The 18,955-nt window shown below is 51.5% G+C and overlaps 1 protein-coding gene across 5 annotated transcripts; it reads left to right on the top strand.

Annotated features, from left to right (window-relative positions):
• The first annotated feature begins 3,291 nt into the window (after nt 1-3,291).
• On the top strand, nt 3,292-13,774 carry INKA2 (inka box actin regulator 2). Of its 5 annotated transcripts, none has more exons than XM_048925769.1 (3): nt 3,894-5,554; nt 6,279-10,147; nt 11,677-13,774. In XM_048925769.1, exon 3 carries the CDS (start codon nt 11,683-11,685, stop codon nt 12,637-12,639), a length of 957 nt encoding a protein of 318 aa, XP_048781726.1. In that variant the 5' UTR covers nt 3,894-5,554; nt 6,279-10,147; nt 11,677-11,682; the 3' UTR covers nt 12,640-13,774. The 5 variants fall into 5 exon arrangements, with proteins under 5 accessions (XP_048781724.1, XP_048781729.1, XP_048781728.1 ...); XM_048925770.1 differs by having other exon boundaries at nt 3,894-7,615; nt 7,740-10,147; XM_048925767.1 differs by lacking the exons at nt 3,894-5,554; nt 6,279-10,147 and adding an exon at nt 3,292-3,377.
• The last annotated feature ends 5,181 nt before the right edge of the window (nt 13,775-18,955 follow it).

Genomic DNA, 18,955 nt, shown 5'->3' with positions numbered 1-18,955 from the left:
CCACTGAGGAAATGCTCCTCATTTTCCTGTTCTCTTCCAGGTTCCCATTAGTTTGGAGCAAATAGATATTCTGCTCCTTTCTACATCAGCCTCGCTGGACATATGCAATCCTGGAGGCTAAAAAACTGACCAGAACACTGACCTTAAACAGGAGCCAAGCAGAAGCTAAAACCTCTTTGCTCTTCATCTGCTGGCAGATCACAAAGCTCAGTCCTGCAACTGTGACAGAGCTTTCTGGAGCACATTGCCATGGACACGTGCAATAGGTCCTGGATGCTGGGCATGCTGGAAAATGCAGTATTGCTCAACTTAGATTCAATGCTTCCAATAATTAGAGGTATGCTGGTTTTTGTTTGTTTTATATTGGAATATTGCAAGCACTGGGAGAAGCACCATTTAAAATAATGATAAACAAACAACTGCTGTAAAGGAAACCATGGGGAGAGAGTGCCATGCCTGGGATAATCCCTGATCTGATTTCATGCCGTTTTTTAAGATGCCAAAACTGCAGTGCTCAGCAGCAGCCTCCTTTGTGTAGACACAGCAAACCTGGAGAACAGAAGACATAGAATCTTAGAATCATAGAATCATAGAATCACAGAATCACAGAATGACTTGGGTTGAAAAGGACCACAATCATCATCTCATTTCAACCCCCTGCTGTGTGCAGGTCGACAACCAGCAGCCCAGGCTGCCCAGAGCCACATCCAGCCTGGCCTTGAATGCCTGCAGGGATGGGGCATCCACAGCCTCCTTGGGCAACCTGTTCCAGTGCCTCACCACCCTCTGGGTGGAAAACTTCCTCCTAATATCCAACCTAAAGCTCCCCTGTCTCAATTTAAGACCATTCCCCCTTGTCCTGTCACTATCCACCCTCGTAAACAGCCCTTCCCTCTTGATGGCTGCTTCAGTCCATTCCCCCCCAAATGTAAAAGGGCACCTACAAATACCATTGTTTCAAAGCTGACTTGGATAAATTAAGCACTTGATCACTTTTCAGCTCAAAACTGCTGAACCTAGGCCTACTTATGTATTACAAGTACAAGCTTTGGTGCCAAGCCACAGGGAAGGTGTAATATCTAAATATTACTTTACAGCTCAGAGGTAATTCAGTAAATTATGGAACTTTGCTCCCTGTTTTGAGAAAGATCTTGAGCCACCCAAGCAAGGCAGAAACCTCAGATCTGAGGCTGAGTCCTCCTGCAAACAGACCCTTCAGGAAAGCACAGAAAGAGGAGGGAGGATCTTTCGGTGTAGCATGAATAATTGGTGGAGGCAGGCGTTCCAGCCTGTGTTCTCCACACAATGCCATCTTTCTGATTTTGTACCACTGACTGGCTGTTCAGAGCTGCCATATGACACTTGACATGCTTGGATAGGCAGGGGAGCAACATCCCCCAGCCCTGGGCCTTGGGGAGCATCCAGCTGGCCAACGAACCCAGCCAGACTGCAAGAGAAGGTGATGGCTGGGCCATTTGGCTGAGACCTTAGGGAAGATCAGGCCTGGCAGGTGTCCTGCTCACCTCCCAGCGTGCTGTTAGAAGCAATTAACTTTTTGATAAGGCCATTTCTTTAATGCGTTAATATCTTTGCTGCCACACATCCTACAAAACCTTGGAAACAGGCGCGAGTTTGGTGCCTCCCTTTGTAGGCAGGACATGGAAATCCTGCAGAAAAAGGCTGGGAATCTTGAACAGTAATGGGAGAGATGCTGGAAGGATCAGCAAATGCAAATCTCTGAGCATTTCCTGAACATACATGGAAGCCCAGAACACCAACTTGCTATTTAAGTTGGGTTTTGACACAAAGGTCAGCTTTCAGAAGCACCAAGGCTGACTTCTACAAACAAAAATGTCACTAACAATAAAAAATGCTTTCCTTCAAAAGAATTAAAGACCTGAAGAGCAAAGGCTGCAGTCGGTCTTTGACAGTGCTGACATTTACAGCAGAAAGCAAGCAATTGTCTCCCACCCCAGACGTGAGAGCAGAGAGCAGTATCGCTCATTCCATCAAGTTCTTTCCCACTGCAGAATGATTCACACAAGCCTTGTTAAGCCAGCACAGGGAACTCAGCGTTTATTACTCCAACAATACATTGTGCACAGGAGCAGAGAACAAACAATACCTACATAAAATTACGTGAGAAACGTTGAGGAAGAAAAAAAAATAAAATTCAAAGCCTTCCAAATGGTGTGCAGCCGCCAAGCCCAGTATGGAGCTCTGGAGGTGTTTCCTGGCTCCTGTGTCTGTGTGTCTGTGCAGGGAGGCGGCCAGCAACACTGTGCACAGCAAAGCAGAGTCATAGAATCATAGAATCACAGAATGGCCTGGGTTGAAAAGGAGCACAGTGCTCATCCAGTTCCAACCCCCTGCTGTGTGCAGGTCACCAACCAGCAGCCCAGGCTGCCCAGAACCACATCCAGCCTGGCCTTGAATGCCTGCAGGGATGGGGCATCCACAGCCTCCTTGGGCAACCTGTTCCAATGCCTCACCACCCTCTGGGTGAAATACATCCTTTCCCAGGACAGTGAGAGCGTCCAGAGGAGTCACAAAGATGATCAGGGGGCTGCAGCACCTCCCCAGAAAGACAGGCTGAGGGAGCTGGGCTTGTTCAGCCTGGAGAAAAGAAGGCTGCAGGGTGACCTCATCGCAGCCTTCAGCACCTAAAGGGAGCCTACAAACAGGAGGGGAATCAACTCTTGGAAAGGGTTGATAACAGCAGGACAAGGGGAAATGGTTTGAAATTGAGGGAGGGAAGATTGAGGTTGGATGTCAGGGGGAAATTCTTTGCTGTGAGAGTGGTGAGGTGCTGGAACAGCTGCCCAGAGAGGCTGTGGATGCCCCGTGCATCCCTGGAGGTGTTCAAGGCTAGGTTGGATGGGGCCCTGGGCAGCCTGGGCTGGTATTAAATGTGGAGGTTGGTGGCCATGCGTGTGGCGGGGGGTTGGAGCTTCGCGATCCTCGAGCTCCCTTCCAACCTTGGCCGTTCTGTGATTCTGTGACAAGGAGCGGTTCTGCGCACCGTCTCCCGCACTGGCGGTGGGATGGGTCCCTGTGCAGCCCCTCACCGCCCGTTGCGGGCAGGGCAGGGCAGGGCATCCCCTTCCCACGAGCTGCGGGTCGCCCTTCCCCGCACCGCCCGGACCCAACGCCAGCAGAGCGGAGGGTTTGCGGGGCCGCCCCGCCGCGCCGTGCCCGCACGCATCGGCCTCGGGTTGGGGCCGCCCCGCGGGGCGGGCAGCGCCGGGACCCCCCTCCCTTTCTCTCCCTTCTCCTCCCCTCCCCGCCGTGTGCAGGCGGAGCGCGGAGCGGCGCATGGAGGGGCAGCGCTGAGCCCGGCCATGGAGCAGCACCTGCGGCGGCTGAAGCAGGAGCTGGTAGGGGGCGGCGGGCGGGGGGCGAAGCGGGGACGCGCGGGGCCGGGGGAGCGGCGGGGCCGTCCGCGTCCGGCGGGGCGAGCGGGCGCTTTAAAAAGGAAAAAGGAAAAAGAAGCGGCTGTCAGCTAAGATCGGGAATCAAAGAAGCGTTTGTGGGAGCGTGCGAGAAGAGTAAGTTGGCAGGAATCAAAATGATGCGAAGAAAGCGTGCGGTTGTCAGCCGTCAGACGTTTGGAAAAATACCTCTTCTTCAATAGGAAAGCCTTTGTCGTAAATCAGCGCTGTTTTCTCGCTCGGATTCGGATTGTAACCTCGCTGCTAGAACTTGCTGGGGCTTGTCTGCGAGCCGGGCATTGTTGGTGCTCGGGGCTTTGCTGGGGATGGAGCAGCGGGATGAACTGCTGCGTTATGAATCGTCTTCGGAGGTTTGTCTGGGGAGCAGTGCGGCGATCCGATAAATAGATAACGAGAACAAAAGGGGAAGACGAGGCAAAGCAGAACGGGTAGGTGAAGTTTCTGGTGTAGGGCTTAACAGGATGGTGATTTCGGATAGAGTTCTGTGACAGAGGCTTACCCACGGTTTTCCTATCCTTCATGAATTACAGGAAGTGTTTCATGTATAAGCAACAGTGCTGAGTCAATAGAGAGACACGCCGAGGTCCACTGGAGCCTCAGCACAGTGTAACCTGGAAGGTCTTTAAAATCTGAGCAAGGTGGATTAAATGAGTAGCGTCCAAAAGAACGTGCCTAGAATAACATCACTAACCCTGCATTTTGTCTTAGCAATACGTACATCTCATTCCCTGAGCTGCATTTTATTAGCCAGAGTATTGTCACTTTAAAAACTTATTTCAGCCAGAAATTCCTATCTTGGTGCTGCCCAGCACAGCCGTGTCAGGGTGCTCCAAAAGCACTGCTGTCATCAGTGATGCCAGCAAGCAGTGATTGACTGGAGGTGGGAGGTCTGTATTAATTAAAATAACTGTAAGTGATATCCTCAGCAATAATAGCTTTTAAAAATCAATACTGTCAAGATAGCCTGGAATTAAAATAGATTAATGTTTCTTTAAAGACCGGCAAGCAGGGCAAGAGACAGCTGGGGCCATCTGCGCTCAATGGCGAGTGGGAACGGAGCCTCCTGACCCTGCCTTCCTGCCACTTTCTTCATTACATGGCAGGTCGTGCCTCCAGACATTAAATGCACCAGAACCAAGATTCGTGTGGGAAGGACTCAGTTTGTTTGCGCTGCCAGATAGAGACAACAGCTGCCCCCTGTGCAGCTAAATGGGAGCCTGGTCAGAGAGCATCCAGTTCAGAAGCAGGGATCTGCAGTGTGTGCAGGAGCAGATATGGTCAGGGAGGAGTACTGATGGGGGCAGCTGTGCACCTGAGGAGCTGGGCAGCACAAGGCAGAGGTGTGAGGCTTCCTGACCTGCACAAGTTTGCTCCAGTTTCAACCATCACAGCTGTTTGCTGGTTTTGAGAAGGGTTTTTTGTTTTTGTTTTCTTTTTATGTTGGCACATCTCCCAGTTCACAAGGAAAGGTTATCTTCCAGTGCAGCTCTATCCCCCATCAGTGTGGGATTCAAATATTCCAGCTCTGATAATTATTTTTTGTCCCTGTTTTGTGTATTAAGACCGTACTGAAGTGACTGTGTGCCTGGCTGAGGCTGCTATGCCTGGATATCCCAGCACAGCTGTGTGCTGAGCTCACCCAGCCCTTTGCCAGACAGGGCACAGAGCAGCATGGGTCCAGGCATGCACACCCAGCCTCAGTGTCAGGCTCTGGGAATGCCCCCCAGGCCTCTCACAGCAGCTCCTGAAGATAAATTTGGCCCATTTCACTTAATGAGAACGCTCATATTCCTATTGCATGTTTTCCATTGTAAGCCGATAGTTTCTGGCATGTGTGGTGTCCCTTTGATTGGAATTCATTCAGAAGCTTCCACTCACAGGCACTGTGAAGCCAGGCACAGCTCAGCTGACACAGCCATTCATCACAGCCACACGTGAGCCCAGCGTGGAGCTGCATCCATTCTTGACACTGTGGCCTCATCCTAGGGCTGGCACCGAACTCAGGAGCAGCTCAGCACCCGCTGGGTCAGCTCACTGCCCCTCAGCCTCTGCACATAAGATACAGAGACTTTGTTCACCTCTTCTAGTTTGTAAGGCTGGAGGTACGTCATGCTCTGCCACTCCTTCTGGCATCTGTCCTTCGTATGGCAGTCATGAAACCTGCCACAGCACTTACGCAACTTCCATTAATGCAATTAAACTAAATACCAAAAGACTAGCAGCCAGACTCTGAGTCTGCAAAGATCCTCCTGAGGCACAGAAGTATCTCAGCTTTTTGAGCTGCTGAGTGTTATCTCACTAGTAATGTATGAGCATTTAGCTGGGCATCACCAACCAGTTGCGCACAGGGAAGGACGCCGGAGCCTGGATGTCCTACTTAGCAGCAATAGGATGGGAGGTGATGGCCTCAAGTTGTGCCAGGAGAGGTTCAGATTGGTCATTAGGAAACATTTCTTCTTAGAAAGAGCGGTGATGCATTGGAACAGGCTGCCCTGGGAGGTGGAGTCACCAAGAAAAGGCTGGGTGTCACACCAACATGGTCTACAGCAGTCACAGGCATGGTCTGGTGGTTGCACTCAATGGTTTTTGGTGCTCTTGCCAACCTTCTCGTGTCTAAAGGTGACCCACCTGTGTCTGCAGTGCTTGGGTGAGGCTCTGCAGGGCTGCTCATGTTTTCTGTCTGCAAGTGTTCACCTCTTCCTGTGGCACCAGGTGCTCTGTCAGTTCCTTCAGTTCAGCTTCTAAACCGATCTCAGTGCTGCAGCTGGTTGGGCTTTCCAACTGTTCTTAGTATTTCCTCTCCCAGCAAATAACTTCTCTACACAGAAGGCTGTGGGCATCAGGCTTTCTGAGGTCCCGTGTTTCAAGCTGAGTGCCGCAGTTGATATGGCACACAAGGAAGGGATGCCATCAGTGGGACCTTGATGAACTCGGAAGGTGAGTCCATGTGAACTTAATGAGGTTCAACAGAGCCAAGTGTGAAGTTGCACTTGGGCCAGGACCATCAGGTGTGGGTACAGACTGGAAGAATTCCTTGAGAGCAGCTCTGCCGAGGGGTCCTGATAGATGGAAAACTGAACTGGAGCCAGCAGTGTGTGCATGCAGCCCTTCCACAATTTCATCTGCATGTCTCATGCTGCAGATGGCCTTACCTCTGTAAACTTAATGACACATAATGTCTGCATTTATACATAGTAACATCAGCGTAGTACAATGGGGCTGGGATTTCCAGGCTCCTCCACAATCAGAAGAATAAATCACTTGTTATTTCTGGCTAGGGGCTGCTGTGTCCATGGGGCAGATTTGTCTTGCCTTTGGGGTTTGTGTGGCTGTTGGGTGAGGGCTCACAGTCAAGTTGGCCAGAGCTGCAGCTTGGATCTGAGCACCTTCATCTTTCTTGGCTTTCTGTTGTGTTTTCTTCTTTTTTGTTTTTTGTTTTTGTGGTTTTGGTAGATATTTAAAACAAATAACAACAAAAAAAAAACCTTCTGATTTGAACTTCTGAATGTCCTCATTGCGCTTGCGTTATAAATGCATCAAATTATTGAGTCTGATGGAGAGTTTCAAGTCCCTCCTTGTATTAATGTACATCTTGGGAGACAGAGTTTCTTGCTATGAATATCTTACAGGAATAGAACATTTGTTCTGTATGAAAATTACAGCCAATTATTTTGTACTGTCTCACAGTGGGTCCTATTCTGGTAACTGTCACACTCAGAAAGGATCCTCTATGCCTTCGTTAGTGCTGTCCCACAAGGAAGGTCCAGCAGACCAGGTGTCAGTGATGGGCACCAAGGCCTGGGCTTGTGCAGTGATGTCAGCAGGTAGAATCACAGCATCATTTGTGCTGATCAAGAGCTCAATTCTTGCAGGTTCCTTCGCCCTTGGGGGTGGCACCTGGGAGGTTATGGCAGAATCCCTCCTTGGTGTTGCTTTAGAGGAGGGCAGAAAGCTCAGGAGCAGATTTCCTATCATGTGCAACCCTGAGCCTGATCCTCTTATTTCCAGGGAGGACTCCTGAAGATGACTGCATTGGATTCTTGTATTTTTGAAACCACATCTGCATGTGTTCAGGAATGTTTATGATACCCCAGTGCAGGCAGGCTGCTGGGCTGCAAACTGCCATTACAAATGGCAGTTGCAATTGAACGGAAAGAAGCAGGGTAAGGAGGACAGCTAACTAAGTGCTGTGAACCGTGTCTTCCACGGGTAACATCTGCTTGAGATCTGCTTAACCTCCTGGGAAAACCTTTGGGAAAGTTTCAGCATCCTTCCTTCCTCTTTCAGATGCACGCTCACGGTTTACACCCTAATTTACTCTGGAAGGAAAAGAGGTTAAGATGACTTGAAATCCATGTGAAGAAATTCAAGGACAGGCAGAACACTGCAGGCCGTAGCATCCAGAGAGCACAGCTGGAGGGAAGCTCCCTGCACAGTGCAGACCTGAGCTGGGACAGTTCCAGCTTGCAGAAGATTAATCACAGTGACCCGAACAGAAACGGAAACAATGTGATCAGCTCAGCACTTCTAAAATAATTTTGGTCTCCATTAGGTCACCCCCTCTAAATACCAATTGTTTCTGTCTGGTTCTGTTGTCTATCAGCCCTATTATGACAAGCTGCTATTTGCCGTTTGCTCTTTCCTGTTCCTCTCAGGAATAGCTTCCTCCTGTTGCATTGCTTTTACCTCAGAGCCGGACATCTGTCTTCCTCCTCATTACACAGCCATGCTCAGAGCTCTTCCCAGTTCCGCCTCAGCTGCAGCCCTGAGCAGGCAGTGCACAGAGGGACTGAGCAGGCACTCACTGGGATCCCAGAATGGCCTGGGTTGAAAAAGACCACAACGCTCATCTCTTTTCAACCCCCTGCTATGTGCAGGTCGCCAACCAGCAGCCCAGGCTGCCCAGAGCCACATCCAGCCTGGCCTCGAATGCCTGCAGGGATGGGGCATCCACAGCCTATTAGATGCCACTAGGAAAAACTTCCTTCCCCGGATGAGTTTAAAAAGTTAATTGATCTGTGGGGTGGGAAACAGCTGCAGGAATCTCCCTTTTTCACACATCTGAGGTATTTGGGTTTGAATTTGTTAAAATGCCAGCACATGTGAAAGGGCTCCTTGGGGCGAGTTGTCATCCTGCAGTGTTAATTAGCTGGGGGAGGTTCATTGATTTATAAATTGCGTAAACCAGTTGTGGCTGCTCCAGGAGTAAAACTCTTCCAAGCCATTTTTTTAGGGAAATGTTCTGAAATAATGGATTTTGAGATGCAGTTTGAGGCAATCCAGCTTTAACTGACACATTTGAACGCCCATGAGCTGTCGCGGTTCCCATCTGTCTTTTGTTGGAAGCAGAGGTGAAGCTTTGAAGCCCCTTCCCCTGTGCTCTGGCTGGGATTTGCAGCTCACAGGAGCACGAGGCGGAGCATCTCCTGCTGCCCACAGTGCCCGGGTTACATAAAGCCACTTGCATAACCTCTGTGAGTGCAGGCAGGGGCTCTGTGCCAGATGAGGGTTCTATGGGGTTTGTGCCACACTCACGCTCTGTCTCAAGTTGCACTTAAATTCCTTTCACGCCACATTCTGGCTCTGTGCTCAGCCCTGTGTTCCCAGCATCTCACAGCCAGCATCCTTTCCACTGTGTCACTGCACAGCCTGGCTCATCCAACAGCCCAGGTTGCTTAACTTCACCCCCTGGCCAGCACTGTGTTCTGGGGGAGGTATTTCTGTTTCCACTGCTTGAAGCCCAAAGAGCCGCAGTGGGAACTTGGGGAGGTGAGATCTTCTTGGCAGAGGGGAGGGAATGGCTGTTAGGCACGAGGGAAGAAACTTTCCTCCCCAGAGTTCTCTCTCCAGGGTGCGTACTCTTAATTACCGCAGAGTAATTACAAGTGGATGGGATCCAAGGCCCTGCACAATGATCTCCAGTCAGTGACTTCACTTGGGCTGGGTTTCATTCAGTGCTGATCCTACACTGTGAACAGCAGAAGACAGTGCAGGCTTCTGTCGGATTGGGGTTTGTTGTCTTTCCAACTTCCACAACCTGAATCTTCAGCAACGTTTGCAAGCAGAGTTAAAAGCCTTTGCAATCCTTTTGGTGAAAGTGGGATCAGTTCCTTTTCCCAGGGGGGACACTGCAGCCATCCCCAAAATCAGCATCCAAACCTCACCATCCTTCAGGGGAGAGCATCTCTGCAGAGGAAAAGGGCCGTGCTGCTTCTCCAGGGGCTCACACTCCCCAGGCTGGCATTGGCTCCTTTGCTCAGGTTCACTTCCCAGCATGAGGGAAGTGCTGGAACGGGGCTCTGGGGCTCAGACCCCATCCTGGGGGGAGGATGAGTCCATCTGTGAGAAACGATCACACGGATGACAAATGCTGCCCATGAAATATTAATGCTTAATAAAGCCTCGCCGGATGAGGCATGCATTGTAATGATGCCACCCATCATGGGGGAGTTAATTGAATCAATGAGGTGAGCAGTGGAGCCGGCCAGCATATGCTGGGGTTTGATCAGCCCAGTCATTACCAAGGACCCTTGTCACTCAGCGCTGCGGTGCCTGCAGGGGATTTGATGAGAGGCAGCCAATGGGGGGCCGGGCCAGCTCCAAATCCAGCTTTTTGCAAAGCCCCAGATAAAACAGACTTCCATTAATAAGGCGAGAAAGGTTAGGACGAGAAGCATTACAGCAAATCTGGAGAGGTAAGGTGATAGTTTCGTCTGAGGCTTGTAGAACATATGGCCTCAGCTTTTGTGCTGGTAACCCGAGAGCTGTTAGTCTGGAAGTGGGGCACTATTTGCATATCTGCAGAAGTAGAGGTTTATTTGCTGGTGTTAAAAAATGAGATAGTTGGGGAATCCGGGCAGTAATTGGGAGGGCGAGAGCTTCTCTGTGTCTTCATGGGCAGCGCATTCGTTCTGAGTGATGACTGTGTTTCTTGGGAGGGAGGCTTTGAAGAATCAGTGCAGTCTGCTGGCTTGGTTTTGGCTCTGGGTGGTGAAGTGCAGGCAGAGGTTGGTGCTCAGAAACTGGTGTGGAGCTTGCTGCTTTTGGACTCGGGTTGTTGCAGAAGGGCAAAGCTTTTGTTGGCTGCTCTGGCATAAAGCTCAGGTCTGGGAAATGGAAATGGAGCAAATAATTGAATTCATTTAAGCAAAAGCGAAGGAGAGGTAAAAAGCTAAAGCTGGAGATGGTGAAGCTGAACAAAAGGCGCAGCTGTCCTTCACCTTAAACTTAAAAGATCTATGGCTACACAGAAAAAAAATGCAGTGAGCCTTTTAAAGGGCTTGTTTCTGGCAGCGTAGGCTAAAGCTTTTCCTAGACAGCGCTAATCTGCTCTGCAAACCACCTTGCATGGATGCGACGTCTGCACCTCCAGCCCCAGCCCCTGCTGCTCTCCCTCTCCTTCCCATCCCCTCCCTGAAGTGGCAGCTGTTGGAAAGTATCGCCCATTTGTTTTATGGCACAGCTTTGGGAATGTGATCCAGATCCTACCTAAAGAGAAAGCAGCGGAGCAAAAGAAGATGGGAATGTAGAAGCTCTGGAAAAAAAAACGACTGGAGTTTTTCAAGCATGGGAAGTTAAGTCTGTATGGCAAATTTCAGGGATAAAGCAGAACTGCTGCTAATGTTCCTAGCGTGGGAATCAAGGAGGTTGCTGCCTTCCTGGAAATAAGTTTGGATTTTGTTCGATGTTACCTCCAAAATTTCAAGTCCGTCGACATTTCTTTGTCCTCCACTGAGAAGTGCCTGTAACGAGAGAGTTCAGCTCCCAACAGGCATTGTGTAGTGATATGTGATCCTCACTAGGATTCCGTTTACTGTAGCACTTTGGGTATAGAAGCAGTTCTCAGGGGAAGGCGCAGTCTCATTATTCCCACTCCTGATTTCCGTTTGTTCGCTGCACAGTGCAGAGCAAACAAAAGCAGCAGTGAAGGCTCCAGCTGCAGGCAGCCCGGCTGCTCCCAGCCCTGCGCCTTGGGGCTCTGCCAGGCGATTCCTGCCATCTCCAACTATTTGTTTTTGTTGTCAGGTCACAACACCCCCCCTTCTTCTGTCAGCTTCTCTTGTTTCCAGAGGGTCTGACTTATTTTTAAACTGTTTCAAATCCCTGGAGAATTTGAGACGTATCCGATGGCCGTTCCGTGCGGTGTTTGGATGAGGGGAGGGGAGGGAGCTCTGCTGCTTTTTGGGGCTCCCAGACACTGACAAGTGCCTGCTTCTTCCCACAGCTGTCCATGAAGGAGGTTGGCGACGGGCTGCACCAGCAGATGAACTGCATGATGGGCGCACTGCAGGAGCTAAAGCTGCTCCAGGTCCAGGCAGCTTTGGAGCAGTTGGAGATCTCGGGGGGCCGAGGCCCCGTCCCTGAGCAGCACCCGCACTGTCAAGGTGGCACAGAGGGGCCGGAGGAGCGGCCGCGGAGCCGAGCAGGAGCTGGGGGCTGCAGCCCTTCATCCCTCACCTGCTCTGTGCCACAGCCAGCATTGCCCCGTCCCACCTCACTCCCAGAGAGCGGCCGCCTCGGAGACGCCATCCCCTCTTCTTCCTCCTCTTCCTCCTCCTGCAGCCAGGACAGCTCCCGCTCCAAGGGACCTTCCTCAGCTCCAGCCAGAACAGAGCGCGCACATCCCAGGACGTCTGAGTGCAGCAGCCAAGGCATGGCTGGGGGATGGACTGTGTGTGATGAAAGCCGTGACTGGACATCCTCCCTCATGTCCCAGAGCAGAAACAGGCAGCCCCTGGTCCTGGGAGATAACATCTTCGCCGACCTGGTTGGGAACTGGTTGGACCTGCCAGAGCTGGACAAGAAGGGGGAGAAGAGCGAAGCATCGCTGTCTGCTGGCAGGTCCCAGGAGCTCTGCAGGAAGTTCTCCCTCACAGCCAACATCTTCAAGAAGTTCCTGAGGAGCGTTCGGCCAGACCGGGATCGGCTTCTCAAGGAGAAGCCTTGCTGGCTGCCGCCTGAAGGCAAGCAGCCTGAGATTTCTAAGAGACCCAAAAAGACAAACAAACTCAAGGGGACATTTTACTTCCCTCTTCATGGGAACATCCAGAACCATCACAGCAAAGCGGAGAGGTGCCCGAAAGTGGAAAGCCATATGGAGAAACCTAAAATGGGCACCAAGAAAGTCCGTGATACTGTAGACTACACCCAGTCCGGGTTTGATATCAATACAGCTGTGTGGGTCTGAGTTGGTCGGTGGCTTCCCCAAGCATCTTCCAAACCAGGGACTGAGGCTGTGCGCTGTGCCCTGCCAGGACCGAGCAGGCAGAGCTCCCCATGGAGTGAGCTGTGGCTTTGGCCATCAGCACATGGCATCTCTGCTGGCTCAGCCCCTTGAAAGCCCTCAGGAGCTGTTTGTGGAAACCATCAGCTTCTTTGGCAGCTTTTGGGGTGAGCCAGCTCCCAGAGCCTGCCTCACTGACAGCAGATTCAGGTCACCTCTGGTCGAAACAGCGGCAGGACAAAGTTCACTGTGTGCGTGTGTGTGTGTATGAGTGTGCAAATATACATATAATTTTTTAAGAAAAATCTTCTCCTGCTTGCATGCACTTAAAACTGGGTTCCGAGCCTGACAATTTCAACAGTGATGACCCCAAAAGACTTCTTTGAAAGGAAGGAAAATTCTGAATGCAGAAGACAGCCGTACTCAGACAGTCGCCCATTGCAGGTGTTGGATCCCAGCTCTGCTGCGTTTCAGCTGTTTTTTTCCACCCAGGCTGCATCTCTGCTGTACCTGCAGCCCTCTCCTTCCCCTGCAGACAGAGCAGCAGGATGAGATCCGTGCTCAGAGAGCTGTGACATTGGCCCATTTCAGCAGCTTTGCCTCCTTCCCCACACTCTTCTCCCAGGGGTCACATGGAGACACAACACAACGTTGCCACGGATGTTTCTTGTTATCGTTGCACTGTGACACAATTTTGCAAGAGACCTTTGTTATCCTTTTGTTCCTTATGCTGTGGTGTACAAACCCTGTCCTGAAAGAACCAAGTTCTTCAGCGTCCCGCTCTCCAAGAGCAACCAATAAAGCAGCATCATCCCTACACGGAGCGCTCCGTGTCGTGGTTTCGGTGTCCAAACCATGCATGTCAGCCTCAGCCCCCAGACCCAAACCCCAGCATGGAAGCTGAGGTCAGGCGTGTGTCTGCAGGCCCCATCCCACTGGAGACGCGTCCTGAGGGCTCAGCACACAGCTGAGTTCTGTGGTGTTGGGTTGCAAAAACCTGTTCTGCTCATTCCAATTTAAGAGTGGGAGCAGCAGTGTTTGGTTTTTCAAACGTGCAACTCTTCCAGCCTCCCTGGACACACAGGCCGGTGGAGGAGAGGCATGGAGAGAGAAATATTTTCTCCCCTCAGCAATTAAATATAGGCACAAGGCAAGCCCTGCTTCTGCCCATACAAGGAGAGAAGAGCGGGTCAGCATCTGCCAGTGCTGCTCAGCACTTTTTCAGGAACCTGAGTTGCAAGCAGCTTTTGTTTTCCTTCCTCACAGGCTTCAGGTCTGATTGTTTTGTCTCACATTTCTCCGAATGCTGAAAAGCTGTTTTTGCAGTGTTTTATTTATCAGCAATCCATCCTGTTTATTACATATGCTCCCCCCGGTCCCCACCGGTCCTTTCCCACCAGCAAAGAGAAGGAGCTTTCTATAAGCAGCAGCAACACCAAACAGCAGAATGCAGCACAACAGCTCTTTCCAGAACCAAGAACCAAATTCCCCCCTTTCCCTGGCTGTGCAGGCAGCTGACCCCATGCCCAGCACTGCTCCTGCTGCCCATATGCCCTCTCTGACCCCTGAGCCTACCTCCAAAGGGTATTTTGCATTGTAGGATTTTCTGGGGTGTTTACAGTGACAAGCTGAGCGTGATCCAGGCTTCAAACAGCCGCTTGAAAATCGTGAGACAATGTAGTTGCATCTCCACGTTCTTGGGAGAAAAAAAATATATATTTAATTAATATTCCTTAAGAGGCATTCAGACAATAAGGACTATCAGCCGAGCCAGACGCCCTACCCCTTTTTGTCTCCGGAGCAGGATTTGCTAATAGATGTGGGGAGGATTTGTGAATTACCATTTCACTTCTCCAGGGACTTTTCCTGAAATGATAATGGCTTTTTCTCCTCTTTTTTCATGAAACTGCCATGAAATAGTTCCCCATTATTAAGTATGAGACCTACCTAATTAGCACGATGACAGTCTTTAATGAGGTCCTGGCCGTGTTCTGCATCTTTGATAGGTGCGATTAATACCAAACCCTGTGCAATAATTACAGAACCACCTTCCCCCATGAACCTGCCCTGTGGAAGGCAGCACTCGAAAATGAACCTCAGGAGTTTGGATTTATTAGAAATCTCAATTCTTGGGGCGTGCGAAGCCCAGAGGGAATCAGATGTGCTGAAGTTAATTTGACACCAATAACATTCATTCAGACACGGGGGGGTTAATGAGGCAGTGTGAAAGATGGTCCTGGTCCTGTGCTCACTGGTGGCAGCAGCAGCACTGCTCAGCACTGCCCACTGATGCCCATTGCTGTCCATCACTGCCCATTTCGTAGAGTCATAGAATCATAGAACAGCCTGGGTTGAAAAGGACCACAATCATCATCTCATTTCAACCCCCTGCTATGTGCAGGGTCACCAACCAGCAGACCAGGCTGCCCAGAGCCACATCCAGCCTGGCCTTGAATGCCTGCAGGGATGGAGCATCCTTGGGCAACCTGTTCTTCTGCCCATTGCTGCCCATTGCTGCCCATCACTGCTCATTAATGCCCATTGCTGCTCAGCAACTCCCATCATTGCCCATTGCTGCCTGTGCCGTGGGCCCAGGGCAGTGCTGTGTCTGTCCCATATCTCTGTGTGCAGAGCTCTGGGTTCTCCCATCTGGTGCCCTGATTCCCAGGGCTGCTCCTCACTCTGCCTCCATGCTCTCCCATCCCAGGCAGCACTGATGCTCGCAGCGTGCTTCCCTCAGTCAGATGGCCTCCAGAAGGCTCACAAATGTGCCTGTAATTCAAAAGCCTCTGTTTTCAAAAGCATTTCACAGCTTGTTGTCTGACAAGAGGGTGGGCTGACGCTGGGCAAGAGGAAGGCAAACACAGGCATTGCCTTCTTGCTCCCCCCACTGCTCCTGGTGGTCCCACTACTGCACTGCTGTGCCCCACTAACCAGAAAGGCTCCTGAGTGCAGACAAACTTAACAATTTCCCCTCAGTTCCCCTCATATTGAGTCTGGTATGAGGAAAGAAACCAACTGTCACATCCGTATCCTTCACAGCCCAGCGCTGCTCTGTTCACTCCAACACGTTCCCCACCACCTTCATTGAGTTGTTGACCAACAGCAGAATCCCTTCTCCCCCTTTAAGCTCCCAAGAACTGAACCACGCTTTAACACCCGTGTCTCTGCAGATGAGGATATGTTTATCTTCCCTTTTGTTGATTGTACCCACGTGGCGTTTCTAATCAAGTACTGAGCCCTCTCCAGCTGGCGGGCAGCCTGGGCTGCTCTCACAGAACACATACAAACCACTTTCTGGCACCGATTTCCCTCAGCTGGGAGCTGTGCCATCCCTGCTCAGCTGCAGGGGATGGGGTTTTGCCCTTGGATTTAACCTGGGGATGGCCCTTCTGCCCGCTCCTGTCCCTTCCTGCAGCTTTTGTGGTTCTCTGCCCTGCTGTCAGAAACACCTGCTCAGGTTTCTCGGCCTTCAGCGAGCTGGAGAGCAGAAAGGAGAAATCAATCCCCATGCAGAAAAGCAGAGGCTGAAGGGCAGCTTGGAACCACAACTCCCAGCACTGTGTGTGCCGGACCCCAGCGTGGGCACCGGTTCCATTAGCAGCCATGTGAGATGGGTCCTGCCAGGGGCCTCCCTGTGCTCACAGCACCGGGTTGGTGCTGGCGGGTGACATTTGGAACCCTGAGCTAACGAACGTGACGTGCTGTCACTTTTAATTAGTCCCTTTGCTCTGCCTGTGACAGGTGAAAGCTGGAGCTGGAGCCCTGGAGGATGCATGGAGAGGGGAATGCCAGGAGGGGACTCAACTGTGCACAGCAGAGCAGTGCCTTCCTTCTCCAAAGGGCCGCTCCATCCCACAGCACTATTTCTGTCCTCTCCAGTCTATAGCAACCTGCAGGGTCTGAGGGCACAGAGCACTGTGTGCCTCAGGAGGAGCACTGCAGAATGCTTTCACATCTGCTCCAGACGGAGGACGTTGCAGCAGCCCCGTCTGAAGGCAGAATCGAGGTCCCAGGTCACTCCCAGCTCAATGACAGAGCGTTGGCTGCCGTGATGGCAGTGGTGCTGTGCAGCTGCAGCTCTCCCCGCTGCCTGCACCAGCCCTCCCCATCCTCCTCTTTTCATTCCGTTCCAGCCCGATTACAGAGAGCTTGCACCCGGAGGCAGCTCACCAGGCGTTTATGCATGCAGCTGCCTGAGCTGAATGCACGCATGTTAATGTGTGGAAATGAGTCGGGGCCACTTTTGTACCAAGTTTTCTGCTCCCTGGATCGAGCCCACCAGGTCTTCTGGGCCAAAAAGAATTCAGGAGAGGACCTCTGTTCTTGCTGCTCACTCTGTCTCTTAACATTGCCCACATACCAGTGCTGCTGTTGGGCAGATAGCAGAGCTTCTCACAAAAGCAGCACCTTGCTTTGTTGTCCCTCTATGTCCCTTTGCTCAGCTGCTGCTCCATGACTCCTCAAGCTTGTGGGGAAGGCCATCACCCCCAACCCTGCAGCCTGAGTGACCACTGCCACCCAGATGAGCAGCCAGCATGCAGCTCAGAGCGGTGCAGAAGCCAACTGCTGCCAGGCCCTGGCTGCAACTGCTGCTCCTGTGCCACGCACTGCTGCTGAGCAGCTGCTCTGCCCCTGCTGTCCATGCTTTGGTCTCCTGGGACCAACCTGTCATTGCTGCAGCATGTCAAAGGTATGCTTCCCCATATCTCTACCAGAGAGGATTATGTTCTCAGCGGGGGCTCGGGTTCTTTCTTTTTTGCCGTCGTGTGATTTAATGTGACAACTGTAATTTGATGTGACGCGTCTTTGCAACAATTCGCTACCTCGGAAAATCACAAACAAGCTTAAAATAAGAGCAGAACGCATGGACTCTCATCTCCCTGTGTGCTGCAGCTGGAAAAATAAGCACCGACTTGAGGACTTCTCCGTGCTTCCTGTGGGAGAGAGCGAAGTCGTGGACACGATGCTGTAAAATAATAATGTGGATCCCAGCCCTGCAGTGAGAGCTGTCTGGCCAGATGCCTGCACCTTCCCAGAGCCCCTTGGAGTTCAGAACTGCCGTGTAGGAGCAGAGATCTTTGTGTATCTCCTAATGGGCTGAGGCTTCAGTCCCAGCCCTGAAACGAGCAGGATTAGGACAAAACAGACTCGTAGCACTCAGCATCCTATGCCATCGAGCTGAAAGAGAGCAGAGTAAACCTACAGTGGCTTTGGAATTGAAGATGTCCATTTACTGAGCCCTCTGGTTCCAAACCATTACGCTGACACTAATTAATCCTGGCATACCCACTAATTGGCTGTCCCAGTGGTTCCTAAGGTAGAGGTGAGGAGCTCTGCACTGGGACAGCCCCAGTCCTGGGGATGGGGATGGGAAGAAGGGGCTGCAGCTGCGGGCAGGGAAGCAGTGAAGAGTTTCCAACACTGCTGGGCTTTGCCCTCTCTGCAGTGCTATGAGATGTGGACACAATGGGTAAATCCCCATGTCAGCACAGTGCAGGCGGCCAGTGGCCAAACAGTGCTGCCCTATGGGATCCCCAGTGCTGACCCCATGGAACCCCACACCATTGCAGCAGAGCTGGGCACAGCCCCACACGGTGCCCCCACCCCTCCTTGTGCTCAGACAGTGAGGAGAGGATTAAAGCTGTCTGCAGGCAGGAGAACACCAACACCGCTGCGCTCACCTAATTACGTTATTTAACAGGATACCCTCTCATTGATTGTAATTACTCATATAATTTGGGAAGCAATTCGCAGTCCATCGCTGCAGGATGCGCGGATCTCAGCTGGGAACAATGTGCTCAACTCTTCCTGTGATGGATGGAAGCTCTGCATCCCTCCAGCCATCCCCCATCCCAGGGCTTCATGGCACACAGCAGCCCCAAGCCCAGGGCACCATTCATCAGAGGCCCCAGCTCTGTGCCATGGAAATAACTTCAGGCCACCCCACTCCTCCATCCGTGTGTGCTTTGGTTGATGATGACTGCGTGCAGTTGAGTAAAATCAGGCCGTGCAAACCCAGCCCACACTTGTTTGGATTCTTCACCCGCTTTTGTAAGACCCCGATTTAATCAGGTTCCAACAATCCCAGAGGAATGTTTAATTAATGTTATAAAGAAACAATGGGATGATTAAGCAAGTCTGGGCGGCTGCCATGCGTGGGGCGCGTGGCACTTGGGGGTGAATCTGTCGGGGAGCATCATCCTACGGACCTCTGTGCCATTTTATTCACTGTTTTAATCATCTGCTCCAGTCCTTCTCTCCTCTTTGCGCTCACCGG

The sequence above is a fragment of the Lagopus muta genome, chromosome 24 (assembly GCF_023343835.1).
Source record: "Lagopus muta isolate bLagMut1 chromosome 24, bLagMut1 primary, whole genome shotgun sequence".
NCBI lineage: Eukaryota > Metazoa > Chordata > Aves > Galliformes > Phasianidae > Lagopus > Lagopus muta.
The sequence above is the reverse complement of the archived record's forward strand: the minus strand, read 5'-3'. Positions and strand labels throughout refer to the sequence as shown.